The sequence below is a fragment of the Phyllopteryx taeniolatus genome, chromosome 7, assembly GCF_024500385.1.
Source record: "Phyllopteryx taeniolatus isolate TA_2022b chromosome 7, UOR_Ptae_1.2, whole genome shotgun sequence".
In the NCBI taxonomy this organism is placed as follows: Eukaryota; Metazoa; Chordata; class Actinopteri; order Syngnathiformes; family Syngnathidae; genus Phyllopteryx; species Phyllopteryx taeniolatus.
The window spans coordinates 11,316,262-11,332,739 of record NC_084508.1 but is presented as its reverse complement, the minus strand read 5'-3'; the positions used below and the strand labels follow the sequence as shown (position 1 = coordinate 11,332,739).

Genomic DNA, 16,478 nt, shown 5'->3' with positions numbered 1-16,478 from the left:
TCGCCTTCCTCCCATAACCTCTCTTTAAGCCTGCAGCCACAACCAACTAAAAGTTTGTATTATTTATAGCTGGCTAGCTTTGAAAGAAAAACAAAACATTTTTACCCAATACAGCACGTACAGGTCAAAGCAGGCCTGGGATTGACACAGTGGATTTGGAAAGTATTCTCAGGGCTTCATTTTTTCCATATTTTGTTATTTTACAGCCTTATTCCAATATGGATTAAAAATAATGTTTCCTCAAATTCTACACACAGAGCCTCAGACATCACATGGGATTTTTTTTTTAATCGTGGCCACAATATTCTGTAGATCCAATAGTTGTACCTTGACTTCCTACATCAAATCAATTTTCCCCATTGTAATGAATTGAAATGCCATTAATTCATTCCAGCAGCTCCAAAGGGCTTTTCTTGGTCACATTTCTGATAAATACAAAAAAAAAAATACACTGTATTGGATAGAAACATAATAAAAGTCCAGTATTCATGTACTCAGTGTGTGACTTTAAGGGGGGCGGCCTAGTGAGCGACATCAGGAGTTGGAGTCTGGCTCGTCGTTAAGTTTTGGTGTGAGCCTCTAGATGTGAGTTGTGGCCTACAGCAGCTCCTAGTAAGTGTTTGCCCTATTCAATACATGGCTGAAAGTGCATCGGCTCTCATTATTGTTCTCAGTTTTCCCCTTCACTCACTTCATGCATATCTGAAACTCCATTGTAATTCGATTTTTGACTCACAACACAAAGCAAAAAAAAACTGACCAAGCTACAACCTGTATGTTGAATATGTTGCGGTGTCTTGAGTCAAGGTATGATATGTGCACAAAATGCTAAAATGTGACCGTGAAATGGGTGTAACGTACGCAAAATGCTACTTTGCGGGTTTAATATTTCATGAACAACTTCTCGTTAAGCAAACGGAGCGCACCTTTGCTTGAAACTGCAATACGTGACGTCCTCTACCTTATTGTTTCGAGAGGTGCGCTATTTGCTTACCATACTGTCCAGGAATTCTATTAATATTAGTAATTTGTGTTTTATGTGTGGTCACAAATGAGTATTTACCCCCCCCCCCCTTATTTATTAAAAATCTAATAAAACAACAACCCTTAAGAAATCACATGTACATACGTATTCACAATGAGTACCATGAAGATCAAATCAGGCAGATCATCCTTGAGATATTACTGCAGATTAATTGGAGTTTTCAGCTATATGCTGTTTAGGTGAGCATCCGGTTGATGTAATTGATTACTCATATTGTACTGGCTAGCCAGATGATAAAAGAAAGTAAAACTACTGACCTGACTGAGAGTGCCATTTGTCGTTGTCAAGCTTCTCTTGTTATTTTCCTGATAGTTGCTAGCATAACGGATTTCAGATACATGCTAGTGATATTAGCATCTGCTTGTCAAATGAATTTTCTTATCACGTAACATGTTTACGTTTGCCAAAGGCCACTTCAAAGCCACTTTTAAGGCGACGAAAATAATACTGGTTGGATTGTATCATTCTCTACACCGGCCGTGAACACAGAGACTGATTTTTGTGCGTTTGTTTGCGAGAATCCAAACATTCTGATTTCAAGTGGCCTCAGGCTGGAAAAGTTGAGAGTATTGAGATTTTTGTGAACTTTCAAAAAAAAACAACAACAACAACAACAACACTGACAGAGCCAAGTAACAGATCCAAACAAGGGTTTGCTTTAATGATCGTTTGGCTGGTAAAGAATAGAATACAATGGACACGTCAATAAATATGAATAAATACATACACGCACACACGCACACATACACGGGCTCTGATCTTGTATTGTTTCTGCTTGTTCAAGAAAAGAAAGGCTGCAAGATGATGATGATCCAGAGTTTAAAATAAGTATTTACATGGCAAAGGAGGAGATTTTTCACCCTGCACATAATGTCTATATTTCATGCCCGGTAGATTGCAGTTATTTCATCATAATATATTCTGAGAACAAAGTCAACATTTTTATTGAAAACCCAAAACATGTTTCCCATTACAAGAGCACATTTCGAATTTTGCGCAATTAAAAAAAACAAAAATTAGCGAGAACAAAATGTTCATCAGTGAAAAAAAGTTGAATGTCATGAGAACAGTTCCAAGTGTTAGATTATTTTGAAAGATAGATTCCAAATATTCCGTGATTAATGCTGTTATATTACAAGACTAAAGACACAAAATAATAAGAAACATTGAAATATTACAAGAATAAAGGCATAACTTCGGGAGATAAAAAGTTTCGATGAACAAATTCGGAAATTCCGAAACCTCTGAATTTTAAAAGAATAAAGTCAGAATATTCCGAGAATTATTTCAAAGTATTATGAAAATTGAGATACAATTTTGTATGAAAAAAATACAACTAAATCCTACAATTATTTGAGAATATTGTCTCATAACAGAGGATAGTTGACATTTTGCTAAAAAAGAAAACCTCATGAAAAAAATTATTACTTGAGAATGAAGTTAGAATTTTTGCCCCCATAATTTGTTTTACGTCGTCATAATATTGCCAGACCAAAATCATAATTATACAAGATTTTATTTAATGTGGGGAAAAAAACTAGCAATTCTGGAAAAAAAAAAAAAGAAATTCCTACAATTTTGACAATAATGCTGATAATGTTAAAATTGCGAGAAAAAGTGATATTTACAAATATAAAGACACAAATATCAAGGAAAAAAGTTGAAATATTACAAGAATAAAGGCGTAATTTAGTGAGGAAGAAAATAGTGCTCCCCTCCTTAATTTCAAGGGACTAAAGTCATATTCCTCTAAGAAAAAAAATATTTTGAGAATGAAGCCACAATTATACAATGTCTACGTTGAACTCACTTTTCTCGAAGGATTTAGATTCTTTGCTTGAAAAATTGAAGACTTGTAATATCATGACTTTGTACTCACAAGATTACAATTTCATTTTTAATTATATGAAACTTTCTTGTACGAAAACATACCTTTTGTCTTTTTCTTAAACTTCTTTTTTCTTGTAATATTGGGAATCAATTCGCATCACGTTACATCTTTTTCTTGCTATATACAACAGTGTAAAATGAAGTTGTTCTTGGAAAAAAGAAATTCCTTGTAAAGCCAAGACATTATTCTCCTAATGAGCTTTTCCTCATGAAATGGTGACAATGACGTCTTTCCTCAGAAATAAAACGAAAGGAATTTTCTGCAGTGACGCCTTAATACGCCGTCTTGATTTGCCACTAATGACAATTAACACGTCTCTGCGTGAGGACAAAACAGATGTGAAAAGATACGCGATTTCATCTAAATTGTGATCTAATCTTGCCTTTTTTTCTCCCTCACAATCAGCTTTTCCTTCTGCATGAATTAGTCTTGTCTTTTGCGTGTTTTCTGCTCACCGAGATAAACTTGCACAGAAAAAAATCGCACACGCTTGTGTTGGCCTGACGATGACGAGTGTCTGGAGCGACCTCACGGGACCGTGTCCGTCCAAGTGAGTCGCGCACCTCGCGGTGCTGCAGATAATCAGTATTGTTAATTAAACATGCACAGATGAATTCAAGTGATAGAAGGTGTGCAGGAGCAGTTGGGATTCCCACTACCAAGGTGAGAAGAAACGGATTCTTTTCAGCAACCTTTGGATGGCGTACTGGCCTCACAAAGGAGGGCGCGGCCTAAGCTGCTGCTGTCATTTGATTTATCGACAGAGAATCGTGAGATAATACAATGGTAAATAATTGGAATGTTTCATGGAACCAAACTGACCCGCTTAGTGGAAACCGGTTTTTGGGTAGCATTCGCAATGTTTAACTTTGAAAGCATAACGTACAGATTGATGACTAGATGAATTTCACACGGTTTTAGACTGGAGCCAATTGGTGGAAACATCCCTTTTGGTACCCTTTACCCTTGCAATGTTTGACAAGAAGACCAAACAGTACAGCTTGTTGCAAAGATGTTTTCTAGTAGCCTCTGCAAGGTTTAACTTTGGAGCATGCCTTTTGGTACCCATTGTAACTTTTGATTATATGGACCCAAACCATACCTATTGATGGAAAAATGCCTACACAAAAAAAAAAAAAAAAAAAAGGCCTTTTTGTACCCTTAACTACCTTCAATATCAGAACCAAACTGTACCGATTGGTGGAAGCATGCATTTTGGTACCCTTTGCAATGTTTAACATCAGACCCAAACTGTACCGATGGGTGGAAGCATGCCCTTTGGCAACCTTTGCAACTTTTAACTTCTGCACCAAACTGTCCCGATTAGTGGCAACAGAGCTTTTGGAACGCTTTTCAAAATTTAATAAGCGAACCAGATTGTACCGATTGGTGGAAACATGCCTTTTGGTACCTTTCACAATTTTCAATATTGGATTCCAACAGGTGCAAACCTGTATTTGGAACCTTTGACAATGAAACCAAAGTGTACTGTACTGATTTTTGGAAAATATCTTTTGGTACCTTTTGGTAACAATGGAACCAAAGTACTGATTGGTAGAAACACGCCTTTTTGTACACTTTGCAAAGATTAACATCAGAACCAAACTCGACCACTTTTGTAGAAACCTTCTTTTTGGTGCCCCTCAAAACCTTTGGCATTGGAATCAACTGGCCGAAACATGCCTTTTGGCACCCTTCACAACGTTTAACTTCAAAACCAAACAGTACCACTTGGTGGAAACAGGCTCCAAACTGAGTGAGGGGCTGCTAGAGTGTATACTTGTGTCTGCTGAGCGCCAGAGATTAAAAGTAAGTGAAAGGCGGCTAAGTAAAAGTATCAGAAGAGGATAAGAAATACTTCAGTCAGTGACGTGGACTTAATCCCACAAACTAAAGCCTTAACTGCTGGATTTAGAGGAAGAGGCAGAACCCCCCCCCCCCACAGCAAACTGTCAGGAAAGAGGGAGCAAACGGCTTCTTGTATCTTGCATTTAGAGCCACATGAGGGAGCATTTATCTCCGACATCGATGCACATGCACGCACACGCAGTCTTTGCTTCTGTCACTCGGCGACTCTGCAAAATTGCAGAACCTTTGCACAAAGACACAGCATCACGCAAACAGACAATTAGATGACGTCAGAGCCAGTGTCTGCTGTATAAAATACTTACTGGAGCGGCGAGAACTGCTTTTTAACACAAGGAAAAGAGGTGGGGAAAATTCCGGCTTTTACAGAAGGTCTGAAAGGGGTTACAGAGATCCAGCAGAATCGATGGACCCAATTTACAGAAAAGACTCGCATTGTTGCAGTTTACTATTTCAACATTTCCCAATCACGTTATTTTTTTCATTTTGATTTATTTTTGCAGTTCTGCTGAAAATCTCTTGTGTTCTTTCGGAAATGCCCTAAAATGCCACATGATGGCGCCTAAGCACAGGAAAACGAGTGCAGTGCTAGCGACTGACCCCTGCCGCGAAAGCCCGTGAGTAATTATCATCCGCCCTAAACAGGTTTAGAATTGCCTACAGATGCCACAAGATGGCGACAAAGTACTACATGAAGTTCGTCAACTCACTTCAACATAGTTCCTTGGCACCAAGATGCCACAAGATATAATATTTAAATATTATACCGGGCTTTGGCCTGAGCACAAAAACAGCAAATAGCGAGGACAGGGTCCTGTAAAAAAGTAGGAAGTTCGGAAAAGCTAAATCTGAAAGTAGCAACTAGCGAATGGCGAATATGCGGGGGAGCACTAAACAGAAATTGATCCAAGGAAGTACTGGATGGTGAAGCGATACATCTTGACTGAGAGATAAACTTTGTATGTTGGGGAGGAGCTAAATTTAGCCTGGCTTGTTACGGAGAGTCTTCTCCGTATGTACATGTACACATAAGGTGCATCGAAATAAGATCCTCCTCCGCCATTTATTTTTAAGGGTAATGTATTAGGAGTTTGAAATGATACTGAACCATTTTAGGATTATAGTTCGTGCTATCTTTTTCCGAAAGAAGAAAAACATTTCCGGCACTTTTCCCACCTCTACCACGGCGCCGATACTACCACCAAACACATGGAATGAGTAGTGACACACACACACACAAGAAAACACCAACCAAATAAAACTAGAAAGTCAAGAAAACAAACAACCAAAAGAGATGTTATTTACAATGTGTACTCAAGCGCAGCGTGTGAGTAAGACAAGAAAACGGGGAGAAAAAAACAAACATAAAAAGGGATACAAAGGGATCGGCTATCGTCCCAGCTATTGTCCCAGAATTTCCTATGTTACAGGGGGGACTCCAAAGTGTAGGAGGGGGCCGGAGGGACCTGAGGGAGGGGGGTGAGAAATAAAGAGAGGAAAGAGGAATGACGGAATGAGAGGAGGAGAAGAAGAAGAAGGGATAATGTTGGGGTTTTCGCTCGTTTGGTTCAGAAGGGGCCTTGCTTAAGGCCCTGGTGGGCGTCGCGGTGGCCGCCGTCTCGGTGGCCGTGCCGCTTGTGCTTCCTGCGCTCCCGTCTGCCCTTGTGGTGGTGGTGGTGGTGGCGCCGGTACCGGTGGGCCCGTCGGTTTGCTGGGGGAGAACGGAGACAGAGAGGCTAGGCTCACCTTTTACAGAGCACTTTATCCAGCAATTACAATCCTAAACATAGTGAATAATAAGAAGAAATGACTTTCGGCTTTTCCCCGTGATGGGTCGCTACAGCGAGTCACTTGGATCATTAGTCTGGCACAGTTTTACGCCAGATGCCCTTCCTGACACAACCTACCCATTTTTACTCGCATTTGGGTATTGGCGCACTGACCAGGAATGGAACCTGCGCCGTCTCCGTGAAAGGCAAGCAGCATGTACCACAACACCACAACAGTTGCCACAGCAAAGCAGAAGAAATTAAGACATTAAGGAATTGTTCACTTTTATGACTTTTTCAAAATTGGATTGGTTTATAATAATGGCCTAAAAGTTTTTAACATACAAATATTCATTGTAATTATGACTTTACTTCTGCGCTAGCGGAAGTTAGTGATAGAGGCTAGGTGTGTTCTGTACTAAATTGGACCCTTGGTATTGTGTGTGCTTAGCTAGCTAAGTATAGTGCTATCTCGACTTACAAGTAACCCGACTTATGAGTCGTTCGAGATACGAGCATCACTCGGCCAACTTTTTTGTCTTAAGTTGAGAGCAAAAATTTGAGTTACGAGCACTAGCTATTGTGGCAGCGAACTTTGTAAACGAAACGAAAGTCCGCTAGCTTAATGATAACGCACAATGCAAAATGCCATAGACGGGAGTTTTTTGGGGGGTTTTAACGGACTAATGACATTTCCACTCATTTAAAAAAAAAAAAAGGGAAAAAATTCATTCATTCATTCATCTTCCGTTCCGCTTCTCCTCAGTAGGGCGTGCTGGTGCCTATCCCAGCTATCTTCGGGCGAGAGGCGGGATAGACCCAGCCAATCACTGGGCACGTACAAACAAGCAACCATTCGCACTCACATTCACACCTACGGACAATTTAGGGTCTTCAATGAACCTACCGTGCATGTTTTTGGGATGTGGGAGGAAACCGGAGTGCCCGGAGAAAACCCACGCAGGCACGGGGAGAACATGCAAACTCCACACAGGCGGGGGCCGGGATTTGAATCCCGGTCCCCAGAACTGTGAGGCAGCTGTGCTAACCAGTCGTCCACCGTGCCACTTGGGGAAAAAAATATCGGACATAATTATGAGTGTTTGGAGTTATGAGCATGGTCCCGTAATAAAACTTAAAGGTCAAGGCACCACTGGATCAAAATGTGAGGAAAACGTCTTCTGTGTTCTTGAGTGTACCTCCTCCTAATAATGCCCGCAACTAACACCTAAGGCCCACCAATAAGGCCTTATTAATAAACATCTGTGGGGGCAGCAGGTTTTAAGAGCAGTGTTGTGTAAAGGTCAAAAGGAGCGTAATTGCTTTTCCCCACCACACCGAAGGAACATTTCATTCATGGTGCTACCCACACAGAAGCTTGTTCCTCGGCTGTACTGCCAAACGTCCTCCCTGTCCCTTCCTGGATGTTGCCAACAACAAAATGCTGTCTGTAATCAACGATAAGCAAAGTAGAACTCTGGGCCATGGAATAATCAAAAAAAGAAGACGATAAAGTGCCACAGGAAAAGCTATCTTATTCACTTTTAGACAGAGGCGCCATTATTCCGTGTTTTTTCATCAGTGAAATGACATTGGGGTGGAATAGTTATGCATGTATCGAGCCTTTAGCTCTCCTCTAAAGAGCAATCATTATTATGCTGAAAGGTTATGAACTGAAGACTGTCAGAGAGTGTCATTTAAAAATGTATTTGGGATAAACGCTGTTTATTTGAAAAGAAATAAGGAGCATGAAATAAATACCATAGAAATGAATCTTTTGATGACTGATTTTATGGACTGGTGGCAAGCACTAATTCAAGTTTTTTTCTCTCCTTGACATGGAGGAACAAAGACACTTAGTCCTGCTCTGACCTGATGAAGCTAAGTTAAGATGTTCACGTTTCATGGTGAGTTATCGAACTTCGGCGCCATGCTCTGTTCACAGACAATGAAGTTGTCCGCAATGTATCGTGGTCTATGTCTGGTATTCACAGTTCAAATTTGGTAGCAATCAGAGAAAATCTGTCGGAGTAAAATGAACCTTAAACCTTCACACCCTAATGGAAGACTTCCATTAGGAAGTTTTACAGCATGGCTCCTTGAGAATTTGAATGGGGGCCTACTCATGTTCGAGATGCCTACGAAATTTCATGTTCGGTAAAACTGCCTTCTGGGGCTGAACTTTTAAAGAACCCCACTCGGTAGTGGATTTGCCCAAATGGGTGGATTCCAGGGCTTATACTTGGTCACAGCCTGACAAATGAGTGAATTTACCCAAATACCCTTTTAAAAAGATCCTATGACATTTAGAGAGATAGGATGAGCGTTACTCAAATGTGACTGAGACTCTTATCTACCTAAACTACAGATGGTACCGGACTTCTTTCCCCTCTAATTCCATCTGTTTCACAAGTGCAAATCATTTGATTTTAATAAGGTGTCTCGCCCCCATTTGCAATGTTAGCTAGGAGGTCCTCAGAGTCGATCTACAATTTGCGGGGGGGGGGTCCAGGACCCTAAAACGTTTGAGAGCCACTGTCCTAGACACATTGGCGATGTTAAATTGAAAGCTTTTTTTGCATACGCCATCTAATGTGAGTGGAACTAAAGTCAAAGTTTCAAGATCTTTTAGAGGTTCTGCCATTAAAAAGGGTTTGCCAGGCCTGTTCATCGCTGATTGTAGCTTTAATTTTTCTTCATTTTTTTCAGTTGAACTTGACATATTTTAATCCGGCGGCACAGTGGACGACTGATTAGAGCGTCTGCCTCACAGTTCTGAGGTCCGGGGTTCATTCACATAAGTGGTGCGCATGCACACGGAAAATATGAAACGCACACTAGATTCAAGTGCGTCACTGCGCATTTGCGTACCAAGCATTTTGCGTTTGATTTTTTGGGTGGAACGGAGCAGTAGGCTCGAGCAGTGTTGTGTCGTTCGCGAACGCCTCATTTCAACGAAACAAAAATCATTTTAGTACACGTACTGAATGGAATCACTTCATGAACAGATTCATTCCTTTCTTAGTTCAGCTGAGCTCAGCCACGTGCACGTGTGTGCGGTGCGCGTAACTCTAATGCAAATGGCGCCAATGAAAATCAATGGGGTTCTTGCTTGGCTGGAGAGAAATAATGGATGGTGACCAGAAACATGGAAGTCTCCAGGGGTTTTGGAAAAGATCCTTTGTAGTCCCATGGCTTCACAAAGATTACCATTATAATATACTGCACATAATCATATATATATATATATATATATATATATAATGTATAAAATGCAGTATGTATGTATATGTCTACATGACTGACTATAGGAGAGAATAGCAAATGGTTTTGATTATTTAATCAATGGTTGGCATGAATTCAAGTTTCTCAATCAAATATGCTTGATTCGGCTCAAAAACACGAGCACTGATCTTTTTTTGTTTGCAATAATAATATCAGTCGCTGCGGCAAGACTGCACCTATGCTTTAGGAACAAGCATCCGTGAGCAAAAGTGAAGTCAAGCTTCGGCGCAAACTCACATTTTGCGCAGATGATTTTTGGCTCGTCCCACTTGCCGTTGGCGCGACACTTGGCTGTCGGTACGTGGCGCTGCTGGAAGCCGTCGGCGCACTGGTAGCGCACGGTGGAGTGAATGTCGTAGTGAGAGCGCTTCCGGCCAACCACGAAGGCGTTATCCACGTGAGGAGGGGCTCCGCATAACACTGGACAAATAAAAACAAAGACAACAGTAACATGTCCGCTTGTTTTTGTTCCTCCATGTCCTACCCATTTTCACGTAAACCTTTCTTGGATCTAAAAGTCTGTCAAAAGGGTTCCAATGCACCAATGACCACGAGCATTGACATGAATCGAGAAGTTCATCCGAGCATTCTATTCTGCCGCGGACCCATCACCGCCCATACTGAAGAGCCCATCAAATGTCCCATCACAATGATTTTGATGTACATTCAAAAAAATTCTAATCTTCCTATTACTACCCATCCTTGATTGGATTTAGAAGTCTCCCCTCGTGTTCTACTTCACTTTTTCTAGACATCCATCCAAACCATCACTCACTGAAACCTCGCAGAGTACAAGAGTTGAAGAAGAACGGGCAGCAACAGCACAAATTCTGCACGGAGTAGACCACCAATCATTAGGGCTATTCTTCATCATATCACTACTCATTTTAAGTAATGTCTTTGCGTCAGTATCTGCCTAATTTATGACGAAGTCTACAACTGTCCTTGTCTTAAAACCTCCTTAAGAGTCACCACAAGGGGAAAACAATAACTCTGATTAAATGCGTAGCTCAACATTTACAGTTTGAATATGAGAGAAAGGGCAAGTGGGCTCGCCCACTTGAGACACAAATAAACCGCTGAAGGGTCGGTTTTCCATAAACCTCACCTTGGTGCACTCCTGAGAGATTTCTAAAAGCACAGGGAAAGAGAGAAGTATTGCGCTGAGGATAAGGGAAAATGTCATTAAAATGACTTATAACAGTATTTCAGTAGTCGAGAATATGGCCCGAAGGGGGAACAGCACTTGAGTGTAACTTGATTTCTTACAGAAGGATCATAACACTTTATTTCTTAAATAGTCACAGGGCTAGACTTGATCTTTGTAAGCGTTCCAGACGCTCTGTAGACAGGCTCACTTGTTTAAACTGCACGGTAGTGGAAGATATGCTAAACAAGAGGAACATTTAATCGCACATTTGAGGTACTTTTGGGTTACTTGACAGTTTCCTGAAGGGCTATTGTTTCTTATGCATGCTGCTTTTACAAAGAATGTGAATGGTACTCACATTTTTTTTGGTGACAACAAACATTTTTAGTGTTCACTGAAATAATACTTCTTCCCTGCGTACATGAAGAAAACAGTGGAATGATATCATCGGTGGTCCTATCTGCATCTTGTTGCTATGATACAACTCCGGCTCGTAAGAGGTGGCTACATATTTCATGAAACATCAGATTTTTTTCCTTATCTTTCCTTGTGATAGGTCGATGCAGCTTTCATGTTGTGCTTATACTTGAATGTAACCCAGACAATATCATCCATCCATCCATCCATCCATCCATTTTCTGAGCCGCTTCTCCTCACGAGGGTCGCGGGCGTGCTGGAGCCTATCCCAGCTGTCATCGGGCAGGAGGCGGGGTACACCCTGAACTGGTTGCCAGCCAATCGCAGGGCACATACAAACAAACAACCGTTCGCACTCACAGTCACGCCTACGGGCAATTTAGAGTCTCCAATGAATGCATGTTTTTGGGATGTGGGAGGAAACCGAAGTGCCCGGAGAAAACCCACGCAGGCACGGGGAGAACATGCAAACTCCACACAGGCGGGGCCGGGGATTGAACCCGGGTCCTCAGAACTGTGAGGCTGACGCTCTAACCAGTCGCCCACCGTGCCGCCTTGGAAATCCATGACATGATTTATAATGGAAATCGTTTAAAGCTGTTCTTTGGGTCTTTCTTTCCAGCTCTTGCAATGGTTCTGTCGTTACCGTAGTGGAGCGTTCACATGTCGGAGTCCACTGGAAGGCTAATTGTCGGTAAAGACAAATAACTTCAAAGAATATCGGGGGAAAAAAACTCGGCTACGACAAAAACGTCAAATCATTTGACAGTGTTTACGTGCTTTGTTAGGTGCTGCTGTTTTGGTTTGCCGCAGGGTTCAAATGGGTTGCGTAGTTCCCATGTGTGAAAAAAAGCTTCTATAAACTCAAGTAACTACGTGTCCATCCAGCCATTTCCCAAACCGCTTGTCCTGATCAGGCTCGTGAATAACTGGAGCCTAAGCTATCTGACTTTGGGCAAGAGGTCGGGTACAACTTGGGCTGGTCGCCAGCCAATCGCAGACATTGAAATACCTTCACCTTTTAAAGGTGTAATCCTTCAGCTGCTGAGTGACTCAGCGAGAACGAGCAGAACACACATAGTACAATGAAAAATGAAACGGAACAATGAAACGTCTATTTTTTTCCGAGTGGATGTAATGGAAATTTACCAGTTACATGAGATCGGCTAACCATGTCTTTGTCTTTAGAATTGAATCTTTAGAATCTTCTTGATCACAAACCTCTATGGACCTCTCCTCTTTCTTTCTTGGAAAAAAACCCCAAAACAAAACAACAAAACCTAATGGACAACCTTTGCTTCCGTTTCCAAGTGACCAACGAAGAATGTGTCCTTCGAGTGCTTAAAAAGCCGGATGGAGGATGCTCAGTGTGGAGCCGGTGAGCGACCTTGTTAATTCAACACGTTGCGGCGGCTTAGCGGGAGCAAAGAGAAGCTTTGAGGGACGATGAAAAGGTCGCGGTGATTAGAAGAGACTGATTAAGGTCGGGGTGAGCAGGACGTTGGGGACTGATGACGAGTTGCAACAGCGTTCCTGGAAGGGAAATATCGCTCCTTTTTGTTCATACCGTGTCAGTTTTACACACTATATGCAAGTGAGTGAGGTAAATTGTAAATGAGCTGTGAATTTTTAAAGGAGACATATCCATCCTTCTATCCATTTTCTACACCGTTTACCCTCATTAAGCTCGCGGAGGAGCTGGAGCCTATACTAGCTGACTTTGGAAGAGAAGTGAGGTACCACCTGGACGGGTAGCCACCCAATCGCAGGGCGCATACCGTATAGACAAACATTGACACCTAAATGGCTCCTCTCAGTGGGTTTGCATAAAAATACTAAGATTAAAGACGGAAAAATGGATACGGTCGACTCGAATCGAAGCCTCCTGGACGGCGACTTCCTGTAATATGCCGCCACTTCCTGTTCCTCTTCTCACCTGTTCCCTTCTTGCAGACGTAGGGCAGGTTGTAGTTGCACGGCACGTCGTTCCATTTGCCGTTCTCGTGTGCAATCATCACCACGCAGTCCTCACCGCCTGCGAAGAAGTTGTCGGGCTGGTTCGAGCGCCAGTTTTCGTATTGCTGCACACAAGTGTTGACAGACATGAGACAAATCAAAGAAACTCACTTCATTTCACAGATAATTTGCCATGAGATAGATTCCCAGTGATTCCCAAACATTGTGCTGTGGCACATTAGTGTGCATTAGGTCTGCTGCGGGAAATGATCTCATTTAACTTAATTGGTCTGAACATTTATATTTACTTACTCCAAATGGTGTTCTTCGAGGCCACAATTAAAGATCCCCCACTTTGGCTATTTAGACCGCCATTGAGTGACTCTCTAACATGGACATGCAGTTTAAAGTGTCAATCTCATTTGAAAAAAAAAAAAAAAACCACCTTGGTTTTGTCATACGAGTGTCCAGAAAAGACGCCTCAGACAGCTACTTCTGTTTGACCCAGTTTTGTATCCGCTTTGTCCATATTTGGCTAAGCCTCCTTTCGTCTGATTGCTTGCCTCTGTGTAGAAGACCCACTTGTGAGAGTGTTTGTCATGTTGACAGCGCGGGCTCGGGTGCGGCGAGGGAAGGAGGAGGGCTTTGCTAGTGACGTAGATAAGCTTAAGAAATTCGAATGACCTGATTTCAGATCTCTCGGCAGAAAAAGGTCTGGGACTCAGGATTTTAATTAATATTTCACATGTTTACTTAAGCACCATAGAGACAATATCCATCCATCCATTTTCTCTACAGCTTATCCTCACTGGGGTCGCGGGCTGTTGGAGCCTATCCATAGAGACAATATTACATCCCAAATACTAGAAAAAGTTGGTATGGCAAAATCTGTCCCCTTTAACTAAAACTGAACAATTAAATGCTCATCCACTAGATGTCAGAAGCTACAATTAACCTGTGTATCCACGATGCTGCTATTCTTACAAAAGAATAATAGCTCTGTGTTAAACTAAGCAGCCCCAGACTTCACAATAAACAAGTACATTTGTAAGTAAATTGAGCCAAGATCATCATGATTTCACAATACAGCAAAAACATGAATAACAATGAACAAGAGCTCACCAGGTCCATCTTGTCGGTCCACTGAAAGTCATCCTCCACCGTGCGATCATTTAAGCCAATCCAGGTGTTGTCGTGACTGATACCTGAGCAGGAAAAGCATAAATGTGGACCATTCAGTCTTATTTATACATCAATTTTCTGTTGCGCTTTTCCTCATTCGGTTGAGCTGGAACCTAACCCATCTTACATCCCCAATTCTAATGAAGTTGGGATGTTGTGTTAAACATAAATGAAAACAGAATACAATGATTTACAAATCATGTTCGACCTATATTTAATTGAATACACTACAAAAACAAGATATTTAATGTTCAACCTGATAAACATTATTGTTGTGAGCAAATAATCATTAACTTGGAATTTTATGGCTGCAACACGTTCCAAACAAGCTGGGACAGGGTCATGTTTACCACTGTGTTACATCACCTTTTCTTTTAACAACATCCAATAAACGTTTGGGAACTGAGGACACTAATGGTTGAATTTGTAGGTGGAATTCTTTCCCATTCTTGCTTGATGTACAGCTTCAGCTGTTCAACAGTCCGGGGTCTCCGTTGTCGTATTATACACTTCATAATGCGCCACACATTTTCAATGGGAGACAGGTCTGGACTGCAGGCAGGCCAGTCTAGTACCCGCACTCTTTTAATACGAAGCCACGCTGTTGTAACACGTGCAGAATGTGGTTTGCCATTGTCTTGCTGAAATAAGCAGGGGCGTCCATGAAAAAGACATTGCTTGGATGGCAGCATATGTTTCTCCAAAACCGGTATGTACCTTTCAGCATTAATGGTGCCTTCACAGATGTGTAAGTTACCCATGCCATTGGCACTAACACAGCCCCATACCATCACAGATGCTGCCTTTTGAACTTTGCATCCATAACAGTCCAGATGGTTCTTTTCCTCTTTGGCCCAGAGAACACGACGTCCACAATTTCCAAAAACTATTTGAAATGTGGTCTCGTCGGACCACAGAACACTTTTCCACTTTGCATCAGTCCATCTTAGATTAGCTCAGGTCCAGAGAAGCCGGCGGGGTTTCTGGGTGTTGTTGATAAATGCCTTTTGCTTTGCATAGTAGTGTTTCAAGTTGCACTCACAGATGTAGCGCCGAACTGTATTTACTGACATTGGTTTTCTGAAGTGTTCCTGAGCCCATGTGGTGATATCCTTTACACATTGATGTCGGTTTTTGATGCAGTGTCGTCTGAGGGATCGAAGGTCACGGGCGTTCGATGTTGGTTTTCGGCCTAGCCGCTTACATGCAGTGATTTCTCCAGATTCTCTGAACCTTTTGATGATATTATGGACCGTAGATGATGAAATCCCTAAATTCCTTGCAATTGTACGTTGAGGAACGTTGTCCTTAAACTGTTCGACTATTTTCTCATGCATTTGTTCACAAAGAGGTGAACCTCGCCCCATCTTTGCTTGTGAATGACTGAGCAATTAAGAGAAGCTCCTTTTCTACCCAATCATGGCACCCACCTGTTCCCAATTAGCCTGTTCACCTGTGGGATGTTCCAAACAGGTTTTGATGAGACTTCCTCAACTTTCTCAGTCTTTTTTGCCACCTGTCCCAGCTTTTTTGGAACGTGTTGCAGCCATACAATTCTTAAGTTCATAATTATTTGCTAAAAACAAAAATCTTAAAATAATTCAATTCAATTATTTTATCTTAAAATAATTCAATTCAGGCGGCACGGTGGCCGACTGGTTAGAGCGTCTACCTCACAGTTCTGAGGTCCGGGGTTCATTCCCCGTCCCCGCCTGTGTGGAGTTTGCATGTTCTCCCCGTGCCTGCGTGGGTTTTCTCCGGGCACTCCGGTTTCCTCCCACGTCCCAAAAACATGTATGCAAGGTTAATTGACGACTCTAAATTGCCCGTAGGTGTGAATGTGAGTGCGAATGGTTGTTTGTTTGTATGTGCCCTGCGATTGGCTGGCAACCAGTTCAGGGTGTACCCCGCCTCCCC

General features: G+C 41.9%; 1 protein-coding gene across 4 annotated transcripts in view; it reads right to left on the bottom strand.

Annotated features, from left to right (window-relative positions):
* Positions 1-1,678: 1,678 nt before the first annotated feature.
* The window catches only part of ncanb (neurocan b), a 126,485-nt gene continuing 111,685 nt past the window's right edge, over positions 1,679-16,478 (bottom strand). For all 4 annotated transcript variants that reach the window (XM_061780303.1, XM_061780299.1, XM_061780302.1 and 1 more), the window contains 4 exons: positions 14,502-14,584; positions 13,360-13,504; positions 10,094-10,276; positions 1,679-6,513 (listed from right to left, as the gene is read on the bottom strand). In XM_061780303.1, the coding sequence (XP_061636287.1) occupies positions 6,371-6,513; positions 10,094-10,276; positions 13,360-13,504; positions 14,502-14,584 (554 nt within the window). In that variant the 3' untranslated portion in view covers positions 1,679-6,370. The remainder of the gene's footprint in view (positions 6,514-10,093; positions 10,277-13,359; positions 13,505-14,501; positions 14,585-16,478) is intronic.